This window comes from Phoca vitulina, unplaced genomic scaffold (assembly GCF_004348235.1).
Source record: "Phoca vitulina isolate PV1807 unplaced genomic scaffold, GSC_HSeal_1.0 scaffold92, whole genome shotgun sequence".
NCBI classification, from domain to species: Eukaryota; Metazoa; Chordata; class Mammalia; order Carnivora; family Phocidae; genus Phoca; species Phoca vitulina.
In genome coordinates this window covers 1471182-1491311 of record NW_022589795.1, presented here as the reverse complement: position 1 = coordinate 1491311, position 20130 = coordinate 1471182, and the positions used below count along the sequence as shown (strand labels likewise).

The 20130-nt window shown below is 42.8% G+C and overlaps 2 protein-coding genes across 13 annotated transcripts in view; one reads left to right on the top strand and one right to left on the bottom strand.

Moving 5' to 3' along the window:
- Nucleotides 1-2506, bottom strand: part of NBR1 (NBR1 autophagy cargo receptor) — a 30337-nt gene extending 27831 nt beyond the window's left edge. For 2 of the 3 annotated variants that reach the window (XM_032396452.1, XM_032396454.1), the window contains exon 1: nt 1999-2108. The gene's annotated coding sequence lies outside the window, so the exon portion shown is untranslated. Of the gene's footprint in view, nt 1-1998; nt 2109-2353 lie in introns of those variants that run through there. The other variant, XM_032396453.1, reaches the window with a different exon arrangement.
- A 116-nt stretch (nt 2507-2622) lies between these two features.
- Nucleotides 2623-20130, top strand: part of BRCA1 (BRCA1 DNA repair associated) — a 62254-nt gene continuing 44746 nt past the window's right edge. For 8 of the 10 annotated variants that reach the window (XM_032396445.1, XM_032396444.1, XM_032396443.1 and 5 more), the window contains exons 1-3: nt 2623-2700; nt 4152-4237; nt 13914-13967. In XM_032396445.1, coding sequence (XP_032252336.1) covers nt 2626-2700; nt 4152-4237; nt 13914-13967 — 215 coding nt within the window. In that variant the 5' untranslated portion in view covers nt 2623-2625. Of the gene's footprint in view, nt 2701-2982; nt 3248-4151; nt 4238-13913; nt 13968-20130 lie in introns of those variants that run through there. The other 2 variants (XM_032396447.1, XM_032396446.1) reach the window with 2 other exon arrangements.

Sequence of the window (20130 nt, the reverse complement as noted above, 5' to 3'; positions counted from 1 at the left end):
AAGTTAACAATTCTGTAACTGAATGTCTTCTCTGGTCAGTTTTTGTTTTTTTTTTCCTTTAAAAATTCTATTTTTAAGTGGTCTCTACAGCCAACATGGGGCTTGAACCTAAAACCCCAAGATCAAGAGTTGCACATTCTACCAACTGAGCTGGCAAGGCGCCCCTCTGGTCAGTTGTTTTTAATTAAGGATTTTATTTACCGATGAGTTGTTAGATTGGTTTGTTCTTAGGACTTTATGAAAAAAGTTTGTTAAAATCTAAACCTAAGTTATAATGAAAAAGGTCATCTTTTAAACATATTCATCAACAAATCTTTAACAAAGCTCTTCAAAGAACCAGATTCTGCCCTACGCACAGGAGGTAGGAGATGAAAAAGACTAAGTCTCAGGAGTTTGCAGCGTATCAGGGGAGGGAGCAAAAGGATTGAGGAGAGCTGGGCTCCAGACACAGCTCTGACACATTACTAGCCACGTAACGGTGAGCAAGTCATTTAACCCCTAAGCTTCAGCTCCTTAGTTTGAAAATAGGTCAAATAAAAATGTGTGTGCAAGTTCTCTGAAAACGTTACTCAAATATAAAAATGATTACGATAAGTTAGTCTTTAGAAGCCAAAATGCACTGCCCTGTGAAACAATACAATTGAGGCTGTCATTAAAAAGGACCTTGAACTCTGAGGATCAGGGATTTTTTAATCCCAAAACAATTACCCTCCAATTTTTTCCATTCTTCCTCTTTACCTAGAGCCAAGTTCACTACCAAAAAAAATACCAGTTTCTAGCACCAATCTGCCGACATCTAGTATTCATTTATATGGAATGCAATTCCTGGGGTCCTTAACATTTGGACAGAATTCCTGTCAACTCCCCAGATTCTTGGGCAAAAAATATCAGGGAAATGAAGTAACTGATTCAGTCAGCCAAAAAGTGGATATTTTGAAACACATTCTCACTTTTCAATTTCGAGAAACTGGGAACTTCCACACTTTTGAGAATCCAGAAGGAAGGAAACTAATCTAACTCCCCTTTTCTCAAATTACACAATTATAGTTACTTTGGAGCTCATCCAGCTGGTAGGCTGATGAGAGAAAACAGGAAGTGGGGGGATTCTAGCTAAGCTGGATCAAATCCAGGTCTTCATAAAGAATTGCCTATTTCTGTTTGGCTTTTATGTGAAAATCTTTCAGCAAGAGCATTAATCTTGAACGTGTGGAAATACCAAAGCTATAGTTAGCACCATCTGTCCTTGTAGGTTTAAAGTCAGTACAGTCAGATGGCTGGGGCCTAGGCCTTCAGCTTTCAAAACCGGCATTATTATAAGTTCACGCCACTGGCTCACCTCTGCTTGGCACAAATCAGTTTTTCCTCTACGTCAGTTTTTTCAGGAATACCAAAAATCCCATTAATGAAGCAGACCTGGAAACCTGAGCTTTGATTACTGTCTCCGACAAAGGCCTGACAAGCTATCCGGGGGTTAAAATGTGTGACCTATAGCTGGGTGTTTGACAAAAAGGAAACACGGTGTCTTTCCAATACCAGAGGTCCCCGACCAAGGAGACTTCTTATGAGGTTCTCAACAAGCGGAGAGGGATGGGGTTGGGAGGCTGTGTGGGCAGTGTCATTTTTTTTTCCCTTGCAGACTTTATCCTAGTCTTCCAGTTATCGTTTCCTAGCACTCCACGTCCCCAAGACAGTGTCACCACCCTCTGAGGACTCTCTCTCGTTTTCTCTGCCTAGGCCCCCTTTCTGCCAGGGAGTCTTGGCCTTCCATCAGCAGATGCCGACGTTCTAAGCCACGGACCCTCTACCTCTCTGGCAGTATCCGCCCCCTCGGCCGCTCGACCCGAACGGCTCCCTCATACGGCCACTGACAAGACTGGCTGCCCCCCAGACACGAAAAAAGTAGCCCCTCTTTTTTGCAGGATCCCTTCCTTAAACTTCCCCTAGCCCTCTTAGTGGCGATGTGCTCCCACCCGTCCGTAACCGCAGCTGCTTCCTTACCAGCTCCCCGCCCGCGGGGGGCGCCTGTCGGAGGCCAGTGCAAGAACCGTTCCCTGCCAGCTCCGCTGCTATCCCTGCGGGGTGAGTCTAACATGGCGGATAGAAATAGGGCCTAGGCCCCAGTTTCTGAGTTTTCGACAAGGTGATTGGCTCTTACCAGTTGTCCCTCAAAACTACCATCCCACTGATTGGTCAATCATGCGTGGCAGGGGCGGGGCAGGAGCTGCCAGAACACCACAACAATAACAAACACTGAGGCAGAGGGGCGGAACTACGAGTGCGCAGTCGTGGGCCAAAGGCCGTTTCCCCTTCCCAGGTAAATTCGGCGCCCTCCGCGTTCCCTTAGGTCACTGACCTTAGTGGACTCCTTGCCCGAGACTCGCGGGGCTGGATGGGAATTGTAGTCTTCCTGGGACTTGTAGGTTCTTTAGCCTATTCGCCGCTCTCAAGATACGAAAACCTAACACTCCAATCCATATCTATTGACGTGCGTAGGCCCACCGAGCTCCTCAAACTATCAACTGGCTTGCCATGAAAATCGCGCCCGCTTCCGGTGTCGGAATCGCCTCTCCATAAGACTACAGTTTCCAAGGAGCACTGTGGCGAAAGCCTTTCGATCCGCAATGCATGCTGGAAATCGTAGTTTTTCCCACACAATCTTTTTATTTACCGAAACTGGAGACTTCCATTGAGACGGAAATGGTGAGGGAACAGGGCCCCTTTCTGCGACTGTTTCAGGTACTATCTTGCGCTCATATTCGGGCCTCAGGTAGTGATTCCGGCCCTAGTCCAGCAAACTCTGTGACGTAATAAGCCGTAAGTGGAAGCGTAGAGGTGAGGGGGCAGGGGCCTAATAGAAAACTCCGGGAGAATTCTTTCTCTTCCGTCTCTTTCTAATTACGTAACGCGGGGAAAGAATGGATGGCCAATCGGGAGCCCGGAGAGACTCTCGGCTCTTTCTGCTCCGCTCTTCCGTAACGTGTTTCGATCTCGTATTCTGAGAAGTTCTCGCTCAGTGGCTGCGGCCGGTTTCCCTGGCAACAGGAAAGCGCGGGAATTACAGATAAATTGAAAGTGCGACTGCGCGACGTGAGCTCGCTAAGGCTTTCTGGATTGAGGGCATTCGGGGAGTTTTTCAGGGAAGTGGGCCCCTGGCCCCGGGAAGCCCGGACGCTTTGCTCTGGGTGAAGGTGAGAGAGCCCACGGGAAGGGAGAGGATCCAAGGGGTGCTCCGAGGGACAGGAAACAGGTGTGGACTGTGGGAGAGCAAGATGGGTGTTATCTGGCAGGGACAGGCAGAGGGTGGAACCTGAAAAGATTAAGACGTTGAGTCTGGGGAAATCGTGGGGACGGGGGCACTTTGTGGGTCTCGGGGCAGGGGAGGCACTGAGGATAAGGGAGGGGGGCAGGGTGTGTCCGAGGGGGAATCCTGATGGCAGGAACTGGAATGTGTCCTGAGGGGAGCATCATAGTATAAAAAGACCGGCTGGTATATGTGAGAAGGAGATCCTGAGGAGGGAAAGGGGCTAGGAATGTGTCTGAGAATAGGAGGATGCTGGATTTTGTTGGAGGGAGAGCCCTTAAAAAAGAACTGGCTTCATACGCGTTTCTGAGATGGGACAAGAAGAAAGTAGAGGGGCGTCAGTAGTCACAGATGCTATTGTCATGGACGTGCCTAAAGAGGATCCTGAGATGAATGCAGACCAGTGGGAAACACTGGGGAAGAGCAGGGGTGGGGAGCGTTGGTTTTGTTTTTGTTGAGGTTAGTTTTCAGCAAGAAAAAGAAAAGAGCCAGGATGATTGGAGAAATATGAGGCTACCATCACTCACCCAGTCACCCCACTGTGGCTTTCTTTTTCCTGGAGAGAGGAAAAGACCAAAAGTGGTTGGAGGCTTTATGTGAAAAAAAAATACGGAATTTAAATGGTCTTAATTACAAAAAACCCAGCTTTTCAAATAAAAAAAAATAAAGCTTTTGTCATTAATTCTATGATTGGTATAATTTTAGAGCACTCCAATCTTAAATTTCTTATTTAAAAATGACATTTAATGAAACTAGGCTGTTCTTATAAACCTTTCAAAGTAACATGTGTGTATGCATACAAATATACACATATATATTTAAGCTCATGCCTTAAAATTCATTGGAACAGGAAGAAATGGATTTACCTGCGGATCGTGTTGAAGAAGTACAAAATGTCCTTAATGCTATGCAGAAAATCTTAGAGTGTCCAATCTGGTAAGTTGACAGAAGAGTTTATTAATTTGAGATTCTTCTTTACTTGATTATATCCTATACAAATAAGTAGAATTGACCTTGCATATATTAAGAAGAAAAAGTTATAATAACTATTAAGATTAGACTATTAAAGTTGCTGCTTGGGGCGCCTGGGTGGCTCAGTCGTTAAGCATCTGCCTTCGGCTCAGGTCATGATCCCAGGGTCCTGGGATCGAGCCCTGCATCGGCCTTCTTGCGCCACGGGAAGCCTGCTTCTCCCTCCCACTCCCCCTGCTTGTGTTACCTCTCTTGCTGTGTCTCTCTCTGTCAAATAAATAAATAAAATCTTTAAAAATAATAATAAAGTTGCTGCTTTTCTTAACTCAAGAGCTTTGGGAATATAGGAAATTACTCCTTTTTCTCCACTCTGCCTCTCCCCTTTCTTTTTTACTCCCTTAACATATTCAGCCCCCCTATCTTTCCTAGCTCACAGACTGTCTTGATTGATTCTACTTTGCCGCAGAGATCTGGTTTGGAGTAATTGACCTTTTCATCCAAGCTCTAAAAACAGCTCAATCACTTGGAATGGGCAGAGTTAATAGTGGCAAAATAAAATCACAAATAATTTGTGCGTGTGTGTGGTTAGGTCTTTGGTTGAACTAGCCCTGTATATTTAAATAAGAGTATTGGGGGCGGGGGCGCCTGGGTGGCTCAGTTGGTTTAGCATCTGCCTCCCACTCAGGTCATGATCCTGGGGTCCTGGGATCAAGGCCCAAGCTGGGCTTCTTGCTCACTGGGGAGTCTGCTTTTCCCTCTCCCTCTGCCCCTCCCTCCACTGGTGTTCTCTCTCTCTCTCTCAAATAAATAAAATCTTTAAAAAAATAAATAAGAATACTGGGGCACCTGCCTGGCTCAGTTGGCAGAGCACGTGACTCTTGATCTCAGGGTTGTGAGTTTGAGCTCCGTATTGGGTGTAGAGATCACTTAAAAATAAAATCTTTTAAAAAAGGAATACTGCAAATCACCAAAACCTTTGGCAAGTCTCTGACTTTTTGAGTGAGCCTTTGTTTTTCTTCATCTATAAAGAGGGGGCTAGAATAGTCAAGCTTTTTGTTGTTGTTGTTGTTGTTTTTTAAGATTTTATTTATTTATTTGACAGAGAGAGAGAGTGAGAGCACAAGCCGGGAGACAGAGGGAGAGGGAGAAACAGGCTCTCCACTGAGCGCGGAGCCCGATGCGGGGCTTGATCCCAGGACCTTGGGATCATGACCTGAGCTGAAGGTAGCCGCTAAACTGACTAAGCCACTCAGGGGCCCCTCAAGGATTTTTTTTTTTTTTAAATCCTTGAGGCATAATTTACGTACAGTGAAATGCATAGATCTTAAGTGTGCAAGTCAATGAGTTTTGACAAGTGTATATATATATATATATATATATGTATATATATATATATATATATCTGTGTAAACCAGTCAAGATGTATAACAGTTCTATCATCCCAGGAAGTTCTCATTCAGGAGCTCTTAATTTGCTGACCCTCCTTGACCCTTGAAGGCCTATGGCTAGAACTTTATTTCAATATAATTAGTTTCTTTTTTTTTTTTTTTAAGATTTTATTCATTTATTTGACAGAGAGAGACACAGCGAGAGAGGGAACACAAGTAGGGGGAGTGGGGGAGGGAGAAGCAGGCTTCCCGCTGAGCAGGGAGCCCGATGCGGGGCTCGATCCCAGGACCCTGGGATCATGACCTGAACCGAAGGCAGACGCTTAACGACTGAGCCACCCAGGCGCCCCAATATAGTTAGTTTCTTGTATAATTTTATATTTTTTATTTTATGCACTTCAAAGCATTACTCTGAGAAGGGTGTTTATGGGCTTCACCAGCTGCCAAAGGGAGTCTGTGGCACAACCAAGGTTATGAACCTCAAGCAGTCACTAGGTGATATCTATGGCATTTGCTAAATCTACAAAATAATTAAAAACTATACCTCAGAATGTCTTGGTGAAAAGCCAGAAAGGAACCTTAGAAGAATTATTGCCTGTCCTCTTCCATCTTATTCCTTTTACCCTGGTCAATCTGGCCTCTTGGGTTTTTTTGTTTTTTGTTTGTTTTTAAGTAGGCTCCACACCCAGCATGGAGCCCAGTACCGGACTTTAACTCACAACCCTGAGATCAAGACCTGAGCTGAGGGGCGCCTGGGTGGCTCAGTCATTAAGCATCTGCCTTTGGATCAGGTCATGGTCCCAGGGTCCTGGGATCGAGCCCCACATCGGGCTCCCTGCTCCGCGGGAAGCCTGCTTCTCTCACTCCCCCTGCTTGTGTTCCCTCTCTTGCTGTGTCTCTCTCTGTCAAATAAATAAAATATTTAAAAAAGAAAAAAAAAGAGCTGAGATCAAGGGTTGGGATGCTGGGCGCCTGGGTGGCTCAGTCGGTTAAGTGGCTGCCTTCAGCTCAGGTCATGATGCCAGGGTCCTGGGATCAAGTCCCACATCGGGTTCCTTGCTCAGTGGGGAATCTGCTTCTCTCTCTCCCTCTGCTTCTCCCCCCACCCCCCTTCTCATGCTCTCTCTCTCTCAAACAAATAAATAAAATCTTAAAAAAAAAAAAAAGAGTTGGATGCTTACCTGACTGAGCCACCCAGGCACCCTTGGTCATTCTGGCCTCTTAATTCTTCTTCAGACATACAACATATTCTCCTGCCTCTGAGCTTTTATGCTTGCTGTTCCCTCTGCCTGGAATGTTCTACCCCTGATAATTGCATGGCTTACAGATCTTGATTAAAATACCGTCTTTTCAAAGAGGCATTTCCAGACAACCCTATTTAAAATGATAACACCATTACCCCCAACACACTCTTTATTTCCCTTTCCTGTTTTTTTTCCCTCATAGGTCTTATATTATCTAACATTCTATATAATTTGTTTATTCTTTTTTTTACCCTTACAGGATTTAAACTCCATGAAGGCAGGGGTTTTTATTTGTTTTGTTTACTTCCGTATCCTTAGTAATTAGAGCAGTGCACCTGGGACATAGTAGCCACTCACTAAACATTTGTTGAAGGTATTTAATAAGCTAATTTGGTTCTTCGGTAGTTTAATGGTTTTTAATATGGTGATGGTTAGTGGTGGGTTCAAAAAGTAAATTAGAAAGCTGCGCCTATTGCCCCTTACCTTCACTAAAGGAGAGTAAATTCAAGTAAATTTCTCTTTGTGCTTCAAAGTTGTTTTTCATATTTGGAGTCAAGTAAATAAGATTAAAGAAAATACAAGTTGTGTTTCCAGAGAGATACAAGATTTATAAGTAGCCTTCCTCTCCCTTGCCCCTCAACATTTCAGCTAAATAAAAACAAGAGCTAAATGAGATTTATAGCCTACTTTATGAATCATCAGAGCCAAAGAAGCAGGAAATGACAACTGGAAAAAAAAATTGCTTTTGAAACAGCATAAAACTTACTCGTGATAATTACAAAGAGTGATCAAAAAGTCCTCAATAGTGGGGCGCCTGGGTGGCTCAGTCGTTGAGTGTCTGCCTTCGGCTCAGGTCATGGTCCCAGAGTCCTGGGATCGAACCCCACATCCGGCTCCCTGCTTCTCCCTCTCCCACTACCCCTGCTTGCGTTCCCTCTCTCGCTGTGTCTCTCTCTGTCAAATAAATAAAATCTTAAAAAAAAAAAAAAAGTCCTCAATAGTGTGGCATCGGGGTCCATTTATTTTACATTTCCACAAGACTCAGTCATAAAAATGTAATGTTCTTTCTCATTCTGGCAAATTAAGCCATCAATTAAAAAACACAGATACGTAAAAAGTGCAGATGCAAGAATGAAAGTTAATGCTAAATTTTCATTTTCAGTTAGCTGTTGTATGTTTTCCAGCTCCCTAATTTTTTAAAATCTATTTTCTATTAACAATAGACTTAGGTTTTTATTTATTTTTTTTAAAAGAAAGTCTTTTTTTTTTAAGATTTTATTTATTTATTTGACAGAGAGAGCAAGAGAGCACAAGCTGGGGGAAGAGTAGGAGGGTGAGGGAGAAGCAGGCTCCCCGCCAAGCAGGGAGCCTGATGTGGGGCTCGATCCCAGGACCCTGGGATCATGACCTGAGCCGAAGGCAGATGCTTAACCATCTGAGCCACCCAGGCGCCCCTAGACTTAAGTTTTTAAACTACAACTTTTCATTCTCTTCGTTATTAAACCTTAAACTCATTCAAATGGAAAGTTCTAGGGTGGGATCATACCTACTCTACTTTTTGTTTATTTGTTTAACAGTCCCCTTGGGTCACCTGGGTGGCTCAGTCAGTTGAGCATCTGACATCTGCTCTGATCACGATCCCAGGGTCATGGGAATGACCTTGTCCCTGCTCAGCGGGGAGTCTGTTTCTCCCTCTGCCCCTCCCCCCCACTCGTGCTCCCGAACTCTCTCTCTCACTCTCTCAAATAAATAAATAAATAAATAATTTAAACAAAAAAAACAGTGCCCAGATAATTTGCAATCGTGTCTTAATAAATGATTCCTGATTATGACTGGAAACAGTGTTACGGTAGCTAGAGGGTAGGCTTCCAGCTTCTTTGAGGTCTCTTGAGCTAAAATACCTTCTGTTGCCTCTATTTAAATTACCATTGGTGTTTATTTCTTTTTTTTTTTTTTTTTTTTTTTTTTAAAGATTTTTATTTATTTATTTGAGAGAGAGAATGAGAGACAGCATGAGAGGGGGGAGGGTCAGAGGGAGAAGCAGACTCCCTGCTGAGCAGGGAGCCCGATGCGGGACTCGATCCCGGGACTCCAGGATCATGACCTGAGCCGAAGGCAGTCGCTTAACCAACTGAGCCACCCAGGCGCCCCCATTGGTGTTTATTTCTGATAATCGGTAGTTCTTTCTAACTTTTTGCACATGACTCTATAAAATTTTTGACTTTCAGAAGAGTTTGCTAAAATGTGTATCCTGGTAGGTGGTGGTGGTTTTTCAAACCTAACCCAGCTTCTCTTTCCAATCACTTATACCCATGTTGGAAGCCCAAAATGCAAATACACAGTAAGTCTAAAATATTGCCTGACCCTAAAATATTTGAATCAAGGGGCACCTGGGTGGCTCAGTTGGTTAAGCAACTGCCTTCGGCTCAGGTCATGATCCTGGAGTCCCGGGATCGAGTCTCGCATCGGACTCCCTGCTCAGCGGGGAGTCTGCTTCTCCCTCTGATCCTCCCCCTCTCATGCTCTCTGTCTCCCATTCTCTCTCTCAGATAAATAAATAAAAAATCTTTAAAAAAAAAAAAATTTGAATCACTTTCACAGCGAACATTTACTTTCATCAGGACCTAGAAGAGGACTGTCTAACTTTTTTCATTCCCATTCCCTCTTTTTCTTTTTTTTTTAAGATTTTATTTATTTATTTGAGTGAGAGAACAGGGGCAGGGTGGGGTGGGGAGCAGCAGGCAGAGGGAGAAGCAGGCTTCCCGATGAGCAGGGAGCCCAATGCGATGCGGGACTTAATCCCACTTAACCCCAGGACCCTGGGATCATGACCTGAGCCGAAGGCAGATGCCTAAGCAACTGAGCCACCCAGACGCCCCTTTTCCCATTCCGTCTTCAAGCTTTTTTTCAACAGTCCTTACCTTTTTACATACTGAAGTTTTCATCCGTTTAAAGTTTGTGTTTACAGTATGTTTGTATAGCTCGGCTTATAATTACCATACTGAAACATAATTATTTCAGAGTTGAGTCAGTGGTGAGAATGAAAGCCATCTGGTATCATAGCTAAATCCAATTTTGCCTTTACTGAGAATTTCTTTGATATGTAGCTTATCTGAGGAATTGTGATTTAGTAGCAAATCAGAGTTCTCTTTTTCGGTGATTTTTCTTTTTAAAATCACATTAGGTCTAGTTGGATAATAATTCTCTCATTTGTACAAGTCATCTCAGGTTGTGAACATTTTCTTAAGTAACATTTAATTTTATTCTGACAATAACCTGAAGAGAGTGGTAGAGTGGGTGACGGAGAAGGAACTCGGGGTTCAGGTTGAGGGCTTGGCCTGACGTCACTCTGCTAATAAAAAAGAACTGGTAGTAGAAACCTGGCCTTCTGACTTCGTGTGGTATTTTCCTCTCTGTTACCTGTGCTGCGTCAGAAGCCCTGTGATCATAAGAGTTGTGTTACCAAACCTTTCACAACGAGGCTATTGTCCCCCAGGTTTTCTTGGGATCCTTTTTTTTTTTTAAGATTTTATTTATTTATTTATTTATTTGACAGAGAGAGACATAGCGAGAGAGGGAACACAAGCAGGGGGAGCGGGAGAGGGAGAAGTGCGGGGCCTGATGCGGGGCCCGATGCGGGGCTCGATCCCAGGACCCTGGGACCATGACCCGAGCCGAAGACAGACGCTTAACGACTGAGCCACCCAGGCTCCCCTCTTGGGATCCTTTTTAAAAAGTGAAACACGTAAAGAAAAGACCCACATTCCTGCCATACGCAGGTGGCCTGTTTGATGTCCTGGCTGAACCATACCAAAAATCCGTTGCTGAAGCTCTCTTTCAGAATAAAAGATAAAGACTTAAAATCGCCTATAGGTTCCTACCTGCTCAGGCTCCCAGCTGCCTGTCTGACCTCTTCTACTAGTGCTTCCCCCATGGCCTGCTCGCTGACCCTCAGAAACACCAGCAGGGGCTTGCTCAGTCTGCCTTCTCTGCTCCCTCTGCTGGAATGTTCTTCCCCCAATTGTTGCACAGCCTATTTCCTCACATTATGCCACTGTTTGCCAATGTCCCCTCAGTGAGGCCTTTCTGTATACACCCCCCCCCCCCCACACGGCACTCTCCATCCCTGTTACCGGGCTTTATTTTTATTTTTAGCCCTTATTCCCATATGTTCTTGTTTAATTCTCAGTTAACTGTCTTACTGCAACTAGAGTGAAAGTTCTGTGAGGACAGACTTTGTTTTGTCTACTGCTGTGCCTCCATCTCCAGGAGCAGTACTTGTGTATAGGAGCTGCCCAATAATTCCTTGTTCTATTAGTAAATGAAATAATCTCAGGAAGATAATAAGATTTTGTGAATAGGCCGGTAGGGATGGGAATTTGGGTGACGAATTTTCTTTTCTCAAAATATTAATAGTTTTCTATTTTATTTTTTTATTTTCTATATTTTCTTTGGTATTTATTACGTTGTTTTTTACAAAGTAATCACAAGCCAAGCATCACGTACCTCCTGAAGTGACATAATAAAAGTCCTAGCACACAGTACCACTAGTAAAGTGTTCTTACCAAAAAATGGAATCTGAATTTGATCGAGCCTGTAGGTCTAGTTTATAGGAACTAGAGGCTAGAGGAACATGTTAAACCACATTATAGGGTTACAGTCAGTAAAATCCAGAATATGGGAAATGGTACAGATTGGGGGCACCTGGGTGGCTCAATCGGTTAAGCATCTGCCTTCAGCTCAGGTCATGATCCTGGGGTCTTGGGATCGAACCCTGCATCGGGGTCCCTGCTCAGTGGGGAGTCTGCTTCTCCCTTTCCCTCTGCCCCTCCCCCTGCTTGTGCTCTCTCTCTCTCTCAAATAAATAAATAAAATCTTTTTTAAAAAATGGTACAGATCAAATGACCTACTTTTTAAAATAAATGACAGGGGCGCCTGGGTGGCTCAGGTGTTAAGCGTCTGCCTTCGGCTCAGGTCATGATCCCGGGGTCCTGGGATCGAGCCCCGCATCGGGCATCCTGCTCAGCAGAAGCCTGCTTCTCCCTCTCCCACTCCCCCTGCTTGTGTTCCCTCTCTCGCTATCTCTCTCTGTCAAATAAATAAATAAAATCTTTAAAAATAAATAAATAAATAAAATAAATGACAAAGGGGGAAAGGGAGGCGAAATCTATAGATTAAAAGACACCTGAGACATATCAACCAAATGCAATGCATGGATCTTCTTTGAATCCTGATCTAAATAGATTTTATTATTATTATTTTTTAAAATTTTATTTATTTATTTGACAGAGAGAGACACAGTGAGAGAAGGAACACAGCAGGGGAAGCGGGGGAGGGAGAAGCAGGCTTCCCGCGGAGCAGGGAGCCGGATGCTGGGCTCGATCCCAGGACACCGGGATCATGACCTGAGCCGAAGGCAGACGCTCAACGACTGAGCCACCCAGGTGCCCCTAAATAGATTGAATTATTAAATTTTAAGAGACAGGGAAATTAGAATATTATATATTAGATGACATAAAGGAATTACTGTTCTTTAAAGATTCATTTATTTATTCGAGAGAGAGAGAATGTGGCAGGGAGGGACAGAGGGAGAAAGAGTTTTAAGCAGACTCCACGCTGAGCACAGAGCCTGACGCAGGGCCCGATCTCATGACCCTGAGATCAGGGCCTGAGCTGAAACCAAGAATCAGACATTTAACCTGTGCCACCCAGGCGCCCCTAAAGAAAATTATTTTTTGAGAGTAATAATGGTTTCATGGTCACCCTAAAAAGATCTTTGTCTTCTAAATATATCAGAAATATTTATAGATGAAATGAATGACTCCTGGGATTTATTTTAAAATAATCTGGGCTTTGGGTTGGTGTTCGTATGGATGTAGTAAGACTGGCTTTGAGTTGATAACTGTAACTGAGTGGTGGTACATGGAGTTCATTTTACTATTTTATTTGTGTAAATGCTTGAAAATTTCCATATTAGGAAATTTAAGGGGTGCCTTAAATTTAAGGGCTCAGTCATTAAGTGTCTGCCTTCGGCTCAGGTTGTGATCCCAGGGTCCTGGGATCGAGCCCCATGTTGGGCTCCCTGCTTGGCAGGAAGCCTGCTTCTCCCTCTCCCACTCCCCCTGCTTGTGTTCCCTCTCTCACTGTGTCTCTCTCTGTCAAATAAAAAATAAAAATAAATTAAAAACATTAAAAAAAGAAATTTAAGGGATGCCTGGCTGCTCAGTCCATTGAGCATGTGACTGTTCATCTCAGGGTGGTGAGTTCGATCCCCACATTGGATGTATTGATTACTTAAAAAAAAAAGAAAAAGAAATTTAAAATAAAAAGGCAGGGGCGCCTGGGTGGCTCAGTCGTTAAGCGTCTGCCTTCGGCTCAGGTCATGAGCCCAGGGTCCTCAGATCGAGCCCCGCATCAGGCTCCCTGCTCCACGGGAAGCCTGCTTCTCCCACTCCCCCTGCTTGTGTTCCCTCTCTTGCTGTGTCTCTCTCTGTCAAATAAATAAATACAATCTTAAAAAAATAAAATAAAATAAAAAATAAAAAGGCAGTCACATGCAAAAAAAAAAGTGCTGTGAGGGGATCCAAAAGAAATACAAGAAGTTTGTTGTCTTCATGGAGCTTAAAGTTTAGTTAAGATACAGGATGTTCCTCCCAAATTTAGCTTGAAAAATGTATCAGTGAAAACTAATAAATAATGGAGTAATGTCAGCCAATCTTTTAAATGCTAAAGATAACAGTATTGAAAAGAGTAATATATTCTGTTTTGATAGCTGAAAGCTCAGGAAGGTAAGGATCATAATTCTCTGTTGTATTTTTGGCTCCTAGCACAACAGACATTTAATAAATACTTATTAAATGAACTTAAAGCATTTAATAACTTAAATGACTCAGTTACAGCAGCTTAAAGTTGTACTTCTATACCAAGAATTTATTTATATTGAAATGAATTATTGAGCCTTCTTTCTTTCTTTTCTTTTCTTTTTTTTTTTTTTTTCTATCCTTCTAGTCTGGAGTTGATCAAAGAGCCTGTTTCCACAAAGTGTGATCACATATTTTGCAAGTAAGTTTGAATGTTTCATGTGGCTCCATCGTTTAGCTTTTGTGCTTATTCTTCACAACATTGGAAATAACTTTATAGAAGCTTTAGCTACTTGAGTTAAGTGAAAAAGAAAAATCTAACTCTGTTTCATTCTGCCTCGGAGTACTTACGAAACCTTTGGAAGTTGGTTGTAACCATGGTTCCTGGGAAAATGTTGGCATATTTATCTAGTGGGATATGAAATCATTCCGAATAGCTGTTTGTTTTTGTGTCCCTGGGTGAAAGCAGGTTACAAGCAATTGTGCAGTAAGCAATTTCCCAGTTTCTCCTTTCTGTTATTACTGTTCATCACTCTGCTTTCTCCCTTCTAAGGTTCAATGTTTGCATGCTTCATAATCCTTGTGAAGATAGGAAAGGATCTGATACCAGTTTATGTTTAGGCTGAAATTCATTCATACCAATGATTCAAGTTATATTTACATTTTTAAGGATCTTGTCTTTTGAAAATGTTTCTTGGTGAAAGAATTTGGGAAAACATTTGGTAGGTGATTTGGTGGAACAAGGGGGTTCTCTCCTCCCTGATGTAAAGCTGTGACTGAGACTGGCCCTGAATGCCAACTAATTTGTTTTTAGATATTTTTAATCGGAAATGAAAGCCATGTCTTTGGTAATGAGTTTAACTAGCACAAAAGGTTATATGATGCAGAGCATGTTTCCCTTCTACCCCCAACCCCTGCCTTTCTCTTCCCTCCATCTCTACACCCCAATGTGGGGCTCAAACTTACAACCCTGAGATCAAGAGTCGCATGCTGTACTGACTAAACCAGCCAGGCGCTCCCTCAGGAACTTTTTTTTTTTTTTTTAGGAATTTTTAATTCAGGAGTTCTTAAGTTGGGATCTGTGAATGGTTTTCATGAATGTCCTAGAATTATATTCAGTTTTAAACTTAATTGTATTAAAAGCTATAGGCATGTGCAGTTTCCTGGGAAAGAAAGCCCATAATTTTCATCAGATTCTTAGAATGTTTCCATAACCTAAGAAACATGAAGACTTCTGTGATAAGGATAATGAGCCTGGTTGAAGCTGAAGGAAACCTGTTCCCTCCTGAGGGATATCCGAACGCAGGTCTACCAGCTAGCTGGACCCTTACTTCCTCTGAATTCTACCTTATTCTTCCCATTCATCTGTCCCAACAAGGATCCAGAGCCCATTCCCACTGCCTCTCACCCCTTTCCCATGCCACCTCACGGTCCTAGATCTGCTCCCACAACTTTCCTTCTGATTCCTGAGGCCCTTCTCCCTGTCAGGTGCCAAGGCAGCACAGCTTTATCACTCTGCTTTAAGAATTTTTAGTTTTGTGGCCCCTGGAGGGAAGCTTCTCAAACTATTGTGGTATAGAACTGGTTTCTTTGAGATCGATACTTTTGTAAAAATTTAAAAGTCCAAGTATTGGGACACCTGGGTGGCTCAGTCGGTTAAGTGTCTGCCTTCAGCTCAGATCATGATCCTGGGGTCCTCGGATCAAGCCCTGCGTCCTGCTCCCTGCTCAGTAGGGAGCCTGCTTCTCCCTCTTCCTCTGCCCCTTCCCCCCCACTCATGCTCTCTCTCTCTCTCTCTCTGGCTCTGCTCTCTCTCTTAAAAAATAAATAAAAGTCCCAGTATTTAAAAAGTTATAGATAGATGAAAATTAACCTTTTAAATGCTGGGACTTTCACTGTTTCTTCATGAGAGTCTTTCTGAAATGTACTGTATGCTTTCCTGTCACCTTGAGTAATGAATACATAATATTATAGCGAGTAAAGAAGAGATTGCATTGTGAACATTCGTTGCTTTGAGAGCTTGTGGAAGAAGGAAATTACAGGCAGAGTAAATAATATGAGCAAAGGTATGAAGAGAAGAAAGTAGACTGTCCAGGGAAAAGAAACTAACTGCATACATGTATAGGAGTTGTGTTGGGGGACGCCTGGGTGGCTCAGTCAGTTAAGTGTCTGACTTTGACTGTGGTTGTGATCTCCGCAATCCAGGTAAGTGGTGAGTCAGTGTCAGGGAGGGTTGATGGCTAGATACATTAGATCATGATATCAGGGAATTCTGGAATTTAGCAGATTGGGTTGGTACATCAGAGATGTAGAAATAGGCAAGACAAGGGGCACCTGAGTGGCTCAGTCGGTTAAGTGTCTGCCTTCGGCTCAGGTCATGATCCCAGGGTCCTGGGATCGAGCCCCGCATCGGGCTCCCTGCTCGGTGGGGAGCCTGCTTCTCCCTCTCCCTCTGCCTGCCACTCTGACTATCTGTGCGCTCTCTGTATCTCTCTGTCAAATAAATAAATAAAATCTTTAAAAAAAAAAAAAAAAGAAATAGGCAAGACAAGGATAATCTAGCAAATAGATTGAACATAGTCTCTCAGGAGTCTAGGAGCAAAAATGAACACAAGTGTAGGGTGGTGGTTATAAGGGAAGAGATGTGGCAGGGATCCAACTATAGGAGGCTGAGGGCTAGGGTAAAGATTCCTGTCCCTAAGAGACAAGAATTTTGACCGCAGGACTGGGATACTGGGCAAGGAACCTAGGCACTATCTTCCAGATGAAGAGCTCAAGATAGATTCTTAATCATTGGGACTAAGTACAAATAAGAGGTTTGATCGAGAAGACAGAGCCCTGTTATCAAAACTGACAAGGTGTGGTGGGACCAGCAACACAAATGGACACTGACGTGCTAAGCTATGGAGCTCTCAGGGTCTTTATTTCCTTTAACTAGGGACTGCATTGGTTCATGATCTGTTGGCAGGAATCCAAAGCGCACCCAGTGTAATTGTAGGAGGCCAAAAGTCATCCTGCCTTTATTTTGCCCAGACTTAGAACTATTAATTTATTGCTTCCTGCTGGGATAGATTTGGACCAACAGCTCAAAATTAAATGAGTTTCCATAACATTATTAATTATAGACGTGCCCAGAAATGAGTACTCTGAAAGTCCCCCCAAATTAGTTTGTCACTGTGATTTTACTGTTTCTTATCAGCTTTAAAAATCTGACACCACTCTTAAGAAAACATACTACATTGGCTTAAAAAATACATTGTTTTTCCTTAAACATTGGGCTTTAGAAATTGAAGAGGCTGAAAACTTGGGGTGCCTGGCTGGCACGTGACTCTTGGTCTCGGGGTTGTAAGTTTGAGCCCCACATTGGGTGTGGAGATTACTAAAAAAATACAATCTTAGGGACGCCTGGGTGGCTCAGTTGGTTAAGCGTCTGCCTTCAGCTCAGGTCATGATCCCAGGGTCCTGGGATCAAGTCCCGCATCGGGCTCCCTGCTCAGCGGGGAGCCTGCTTCTCCCTCTCCCTCTGCCTGCTGCTCCCCCTGCTCGTGCTCTCTCTCTCTCTCACAAATAAATAAATAAAATCTTAAAAAAAAAATACAATCTTAAGAAAAAGAAGACTCACATTTTTACTGAGAACCTCGTATAGAACTTATATATATGTGTGTTCTCATTTAATTGGTGCATCACATGGATTCCCCAGAGCTCTAAAACAGAATTTAACAAATTCTTCTCAGCCGTGAAGGATATACCAATGTTCTGTTGGTCTGTTGGTACGTTCCTTAGCTTAGTCTTTTCAAGTGATGTACAAATTCATTTTCTCTTTTGAGTTTAGTTAACAACCTTGAGGCATCTGTTCTTTTTCTAGTATAAGGAAAGATTGGAACCTATGTCTTGGTTGATTTCTACTTACCTAGCTCCCCTGCATTATTTGTGTAATTATTGTATGGGCTACAACACTGTAATGTAGCTTGTCACTCTGTGGCTTAGCTACTATATGCTGCAGTGCTCTGTTCAGGAGATTCCCTCCCTATCCCTCCTATGAAATGTGTAATTATACCATTTGCCAGTGTAATGCACTGGTGCCTCCTAGGGCCATTATGGTATAGTATAGGTAGGATTTGCGTCTTCTCAAGGAGTGGTAGCCTCGTCTGTGGCTCTTTAAAGGGGATTATGTACAATGCAGGTAGCTTTTTGACACCCCTGTCCCCTACACTATAGAACTGTTGTTGAGTACAGCATGGTCATGGAGCATCTGTATAGGTGAAGAAGGACTCTAGTCTCCTTGACCATCCCTGGGGCCCTCTGTATTGTAAAATGAAGACAAATACATCAGGGTTGTTGTGTAGAATAAGAGAGGGCACTGTGTGTTTGAGAACTGGGTCAGTTAAAAGTACTCTCTGCGTCTGCTGGCTCACCATTCCCGCCGCCTTTTCAACTCCCTCTTTTCTTTTGTGGTTCTTTTCACTGCCAATGTCCGCTCCCTGCTCCCTTCCCCAGTCACCTCCCTCGCCAGAATATTCTGTTCTTTATGATGGCAGGGATTTTATTTTGCTTTTCCGCTGAATCCCCTGCATCTAGAACAGTACTGGACATGTAGTAAAGATTGGTGGTATGACTGAATCCCTGTTTATGATGATTGTCTCCACAGCTGTCTCTACTGCTCTCTTCCCTTTTTCCCTTTCTACCTGTCTTTTCTCAGAGTCTTTTGTCTTCTTCCTAAGGGAACATTGATCTTTATAGACACCACCAGTCAGTAGGAATAGTATTTTTTTTTTTTTTTAAGGAAGCAGACTTATTAGAATATGTTGCATGTGTCCTTCATGTCTTCTTAGGCATATTTGCTGTCTGAGATAACCACCAAAATTGTTCTCCACCCAGAGATGCTCTAAAAGCCCACCTGTTCCAGAAGGGTGGAACCTTCTTCATTCCTTAGACTTCTAGTGAGTGACTTGGTTATGCCAGCTATCACAGCACACACTGTGAATATGAAAATGAGTACATTTTCTCCCTGCCTTGAGCTTTTTTTTTTAACATTTTTATTGAAATATAATTTATATGCTATAAAATTCACCCATTTTAAATGTATAGTTCAGGGTTGTAGGGTTTTTTTTGTTTTGTTTTTTCGGGTTGTTTTTTAGTATATTCACAATTGTGCAACCATCACTACAATCTAAGTTTAGAATTTTTTTTTAAGATTTTATTTATTTGAGAGAGAGTGAGAGAGAGAGCACGAAAGGGAGGAGGGTCAGAGGGAGAAGCAGACTCCCCACTGAGCGAGCAGCTGGACTCAGGGCTCGATCCTGGGACTCTGGGATCATGACCTGAGCCAAAGGCAGACATCTAACTGACTGAGCCATCCAGGCACCCCAAGTTTAGAACATTTTCATCACCCCCCAAAAAAACCCTGTACCCATTAGCAGCTACTCCCCATTTCCCCTCCATTTCCTGTTTTGCAACCACAAATCTACTTTTTGTCTCTATAGATTTGTCTATTCTGGATATTTCATATAAGTGGAATCATATAATGTATGACTTTTGTGTCTGATTTCTTTCACTGAACATGATGTTTTCAAAGTTCATATTGTAGCATATCAATACTTTGTTCTTTTTTATGGCTGAATAATATTCCATTGTGTGGATATACCACATTTAGTCTATTCATTCAGTAGTTGATGGACGTTTGATTGTTCTGCTTTTTGGCTGTAATGGATAGTGCTGCCATGAGCATTTGTGTACAAGTTTTGTGTGGACTTAGGTTTTCATTAACTTTAGGAGCAGACTTCCAGAGTCATATGGTAACTCTGTATTTAACATTTTGAGGAGCTGCCAAACTGTTTTCCAAAGTTGCTGCATTGTTTTATATTCCCACCAGCAATGAATGAGGATTTCAGTTTCTCCACATCTTCTGCAATACATATTTTAAATTATGGCCATCCCAGTAGATGTAAAGTAGCATCTCATCATGGCTTTGGTTTGCATTTTCCTGATGGCTAATGATATTGAGCATCTTTTTATGTGCTTATTGACCATTTGTATATCTCCTTTGGAGAAAATTCAAATCCTTTGCCTATTTTTTAGTTGGTTTATTTCTTTGTTTATTATTGAGTTGTAAGAGTTATTTATATATTCTGGATACAAGTCTCTTACCAGGTGTATGATTTGCAAATGTTCTCTCCCATTCTGTGGACTGGCCCTTCCCTTTCTTTCTTTCTTTCTTTAAGATTTTATTTATTTGAGAGAGAGAGCGCAAACAAGCATGAGTCAGGGAGGTGGGGAGGAGCAGAGGGAGAGGGGAGAGCAGACTCCTTGCCGAGCAGGGAGCCTGACACAGGGCTCAATCCCAGGACCGTGAAATTATGATCTGA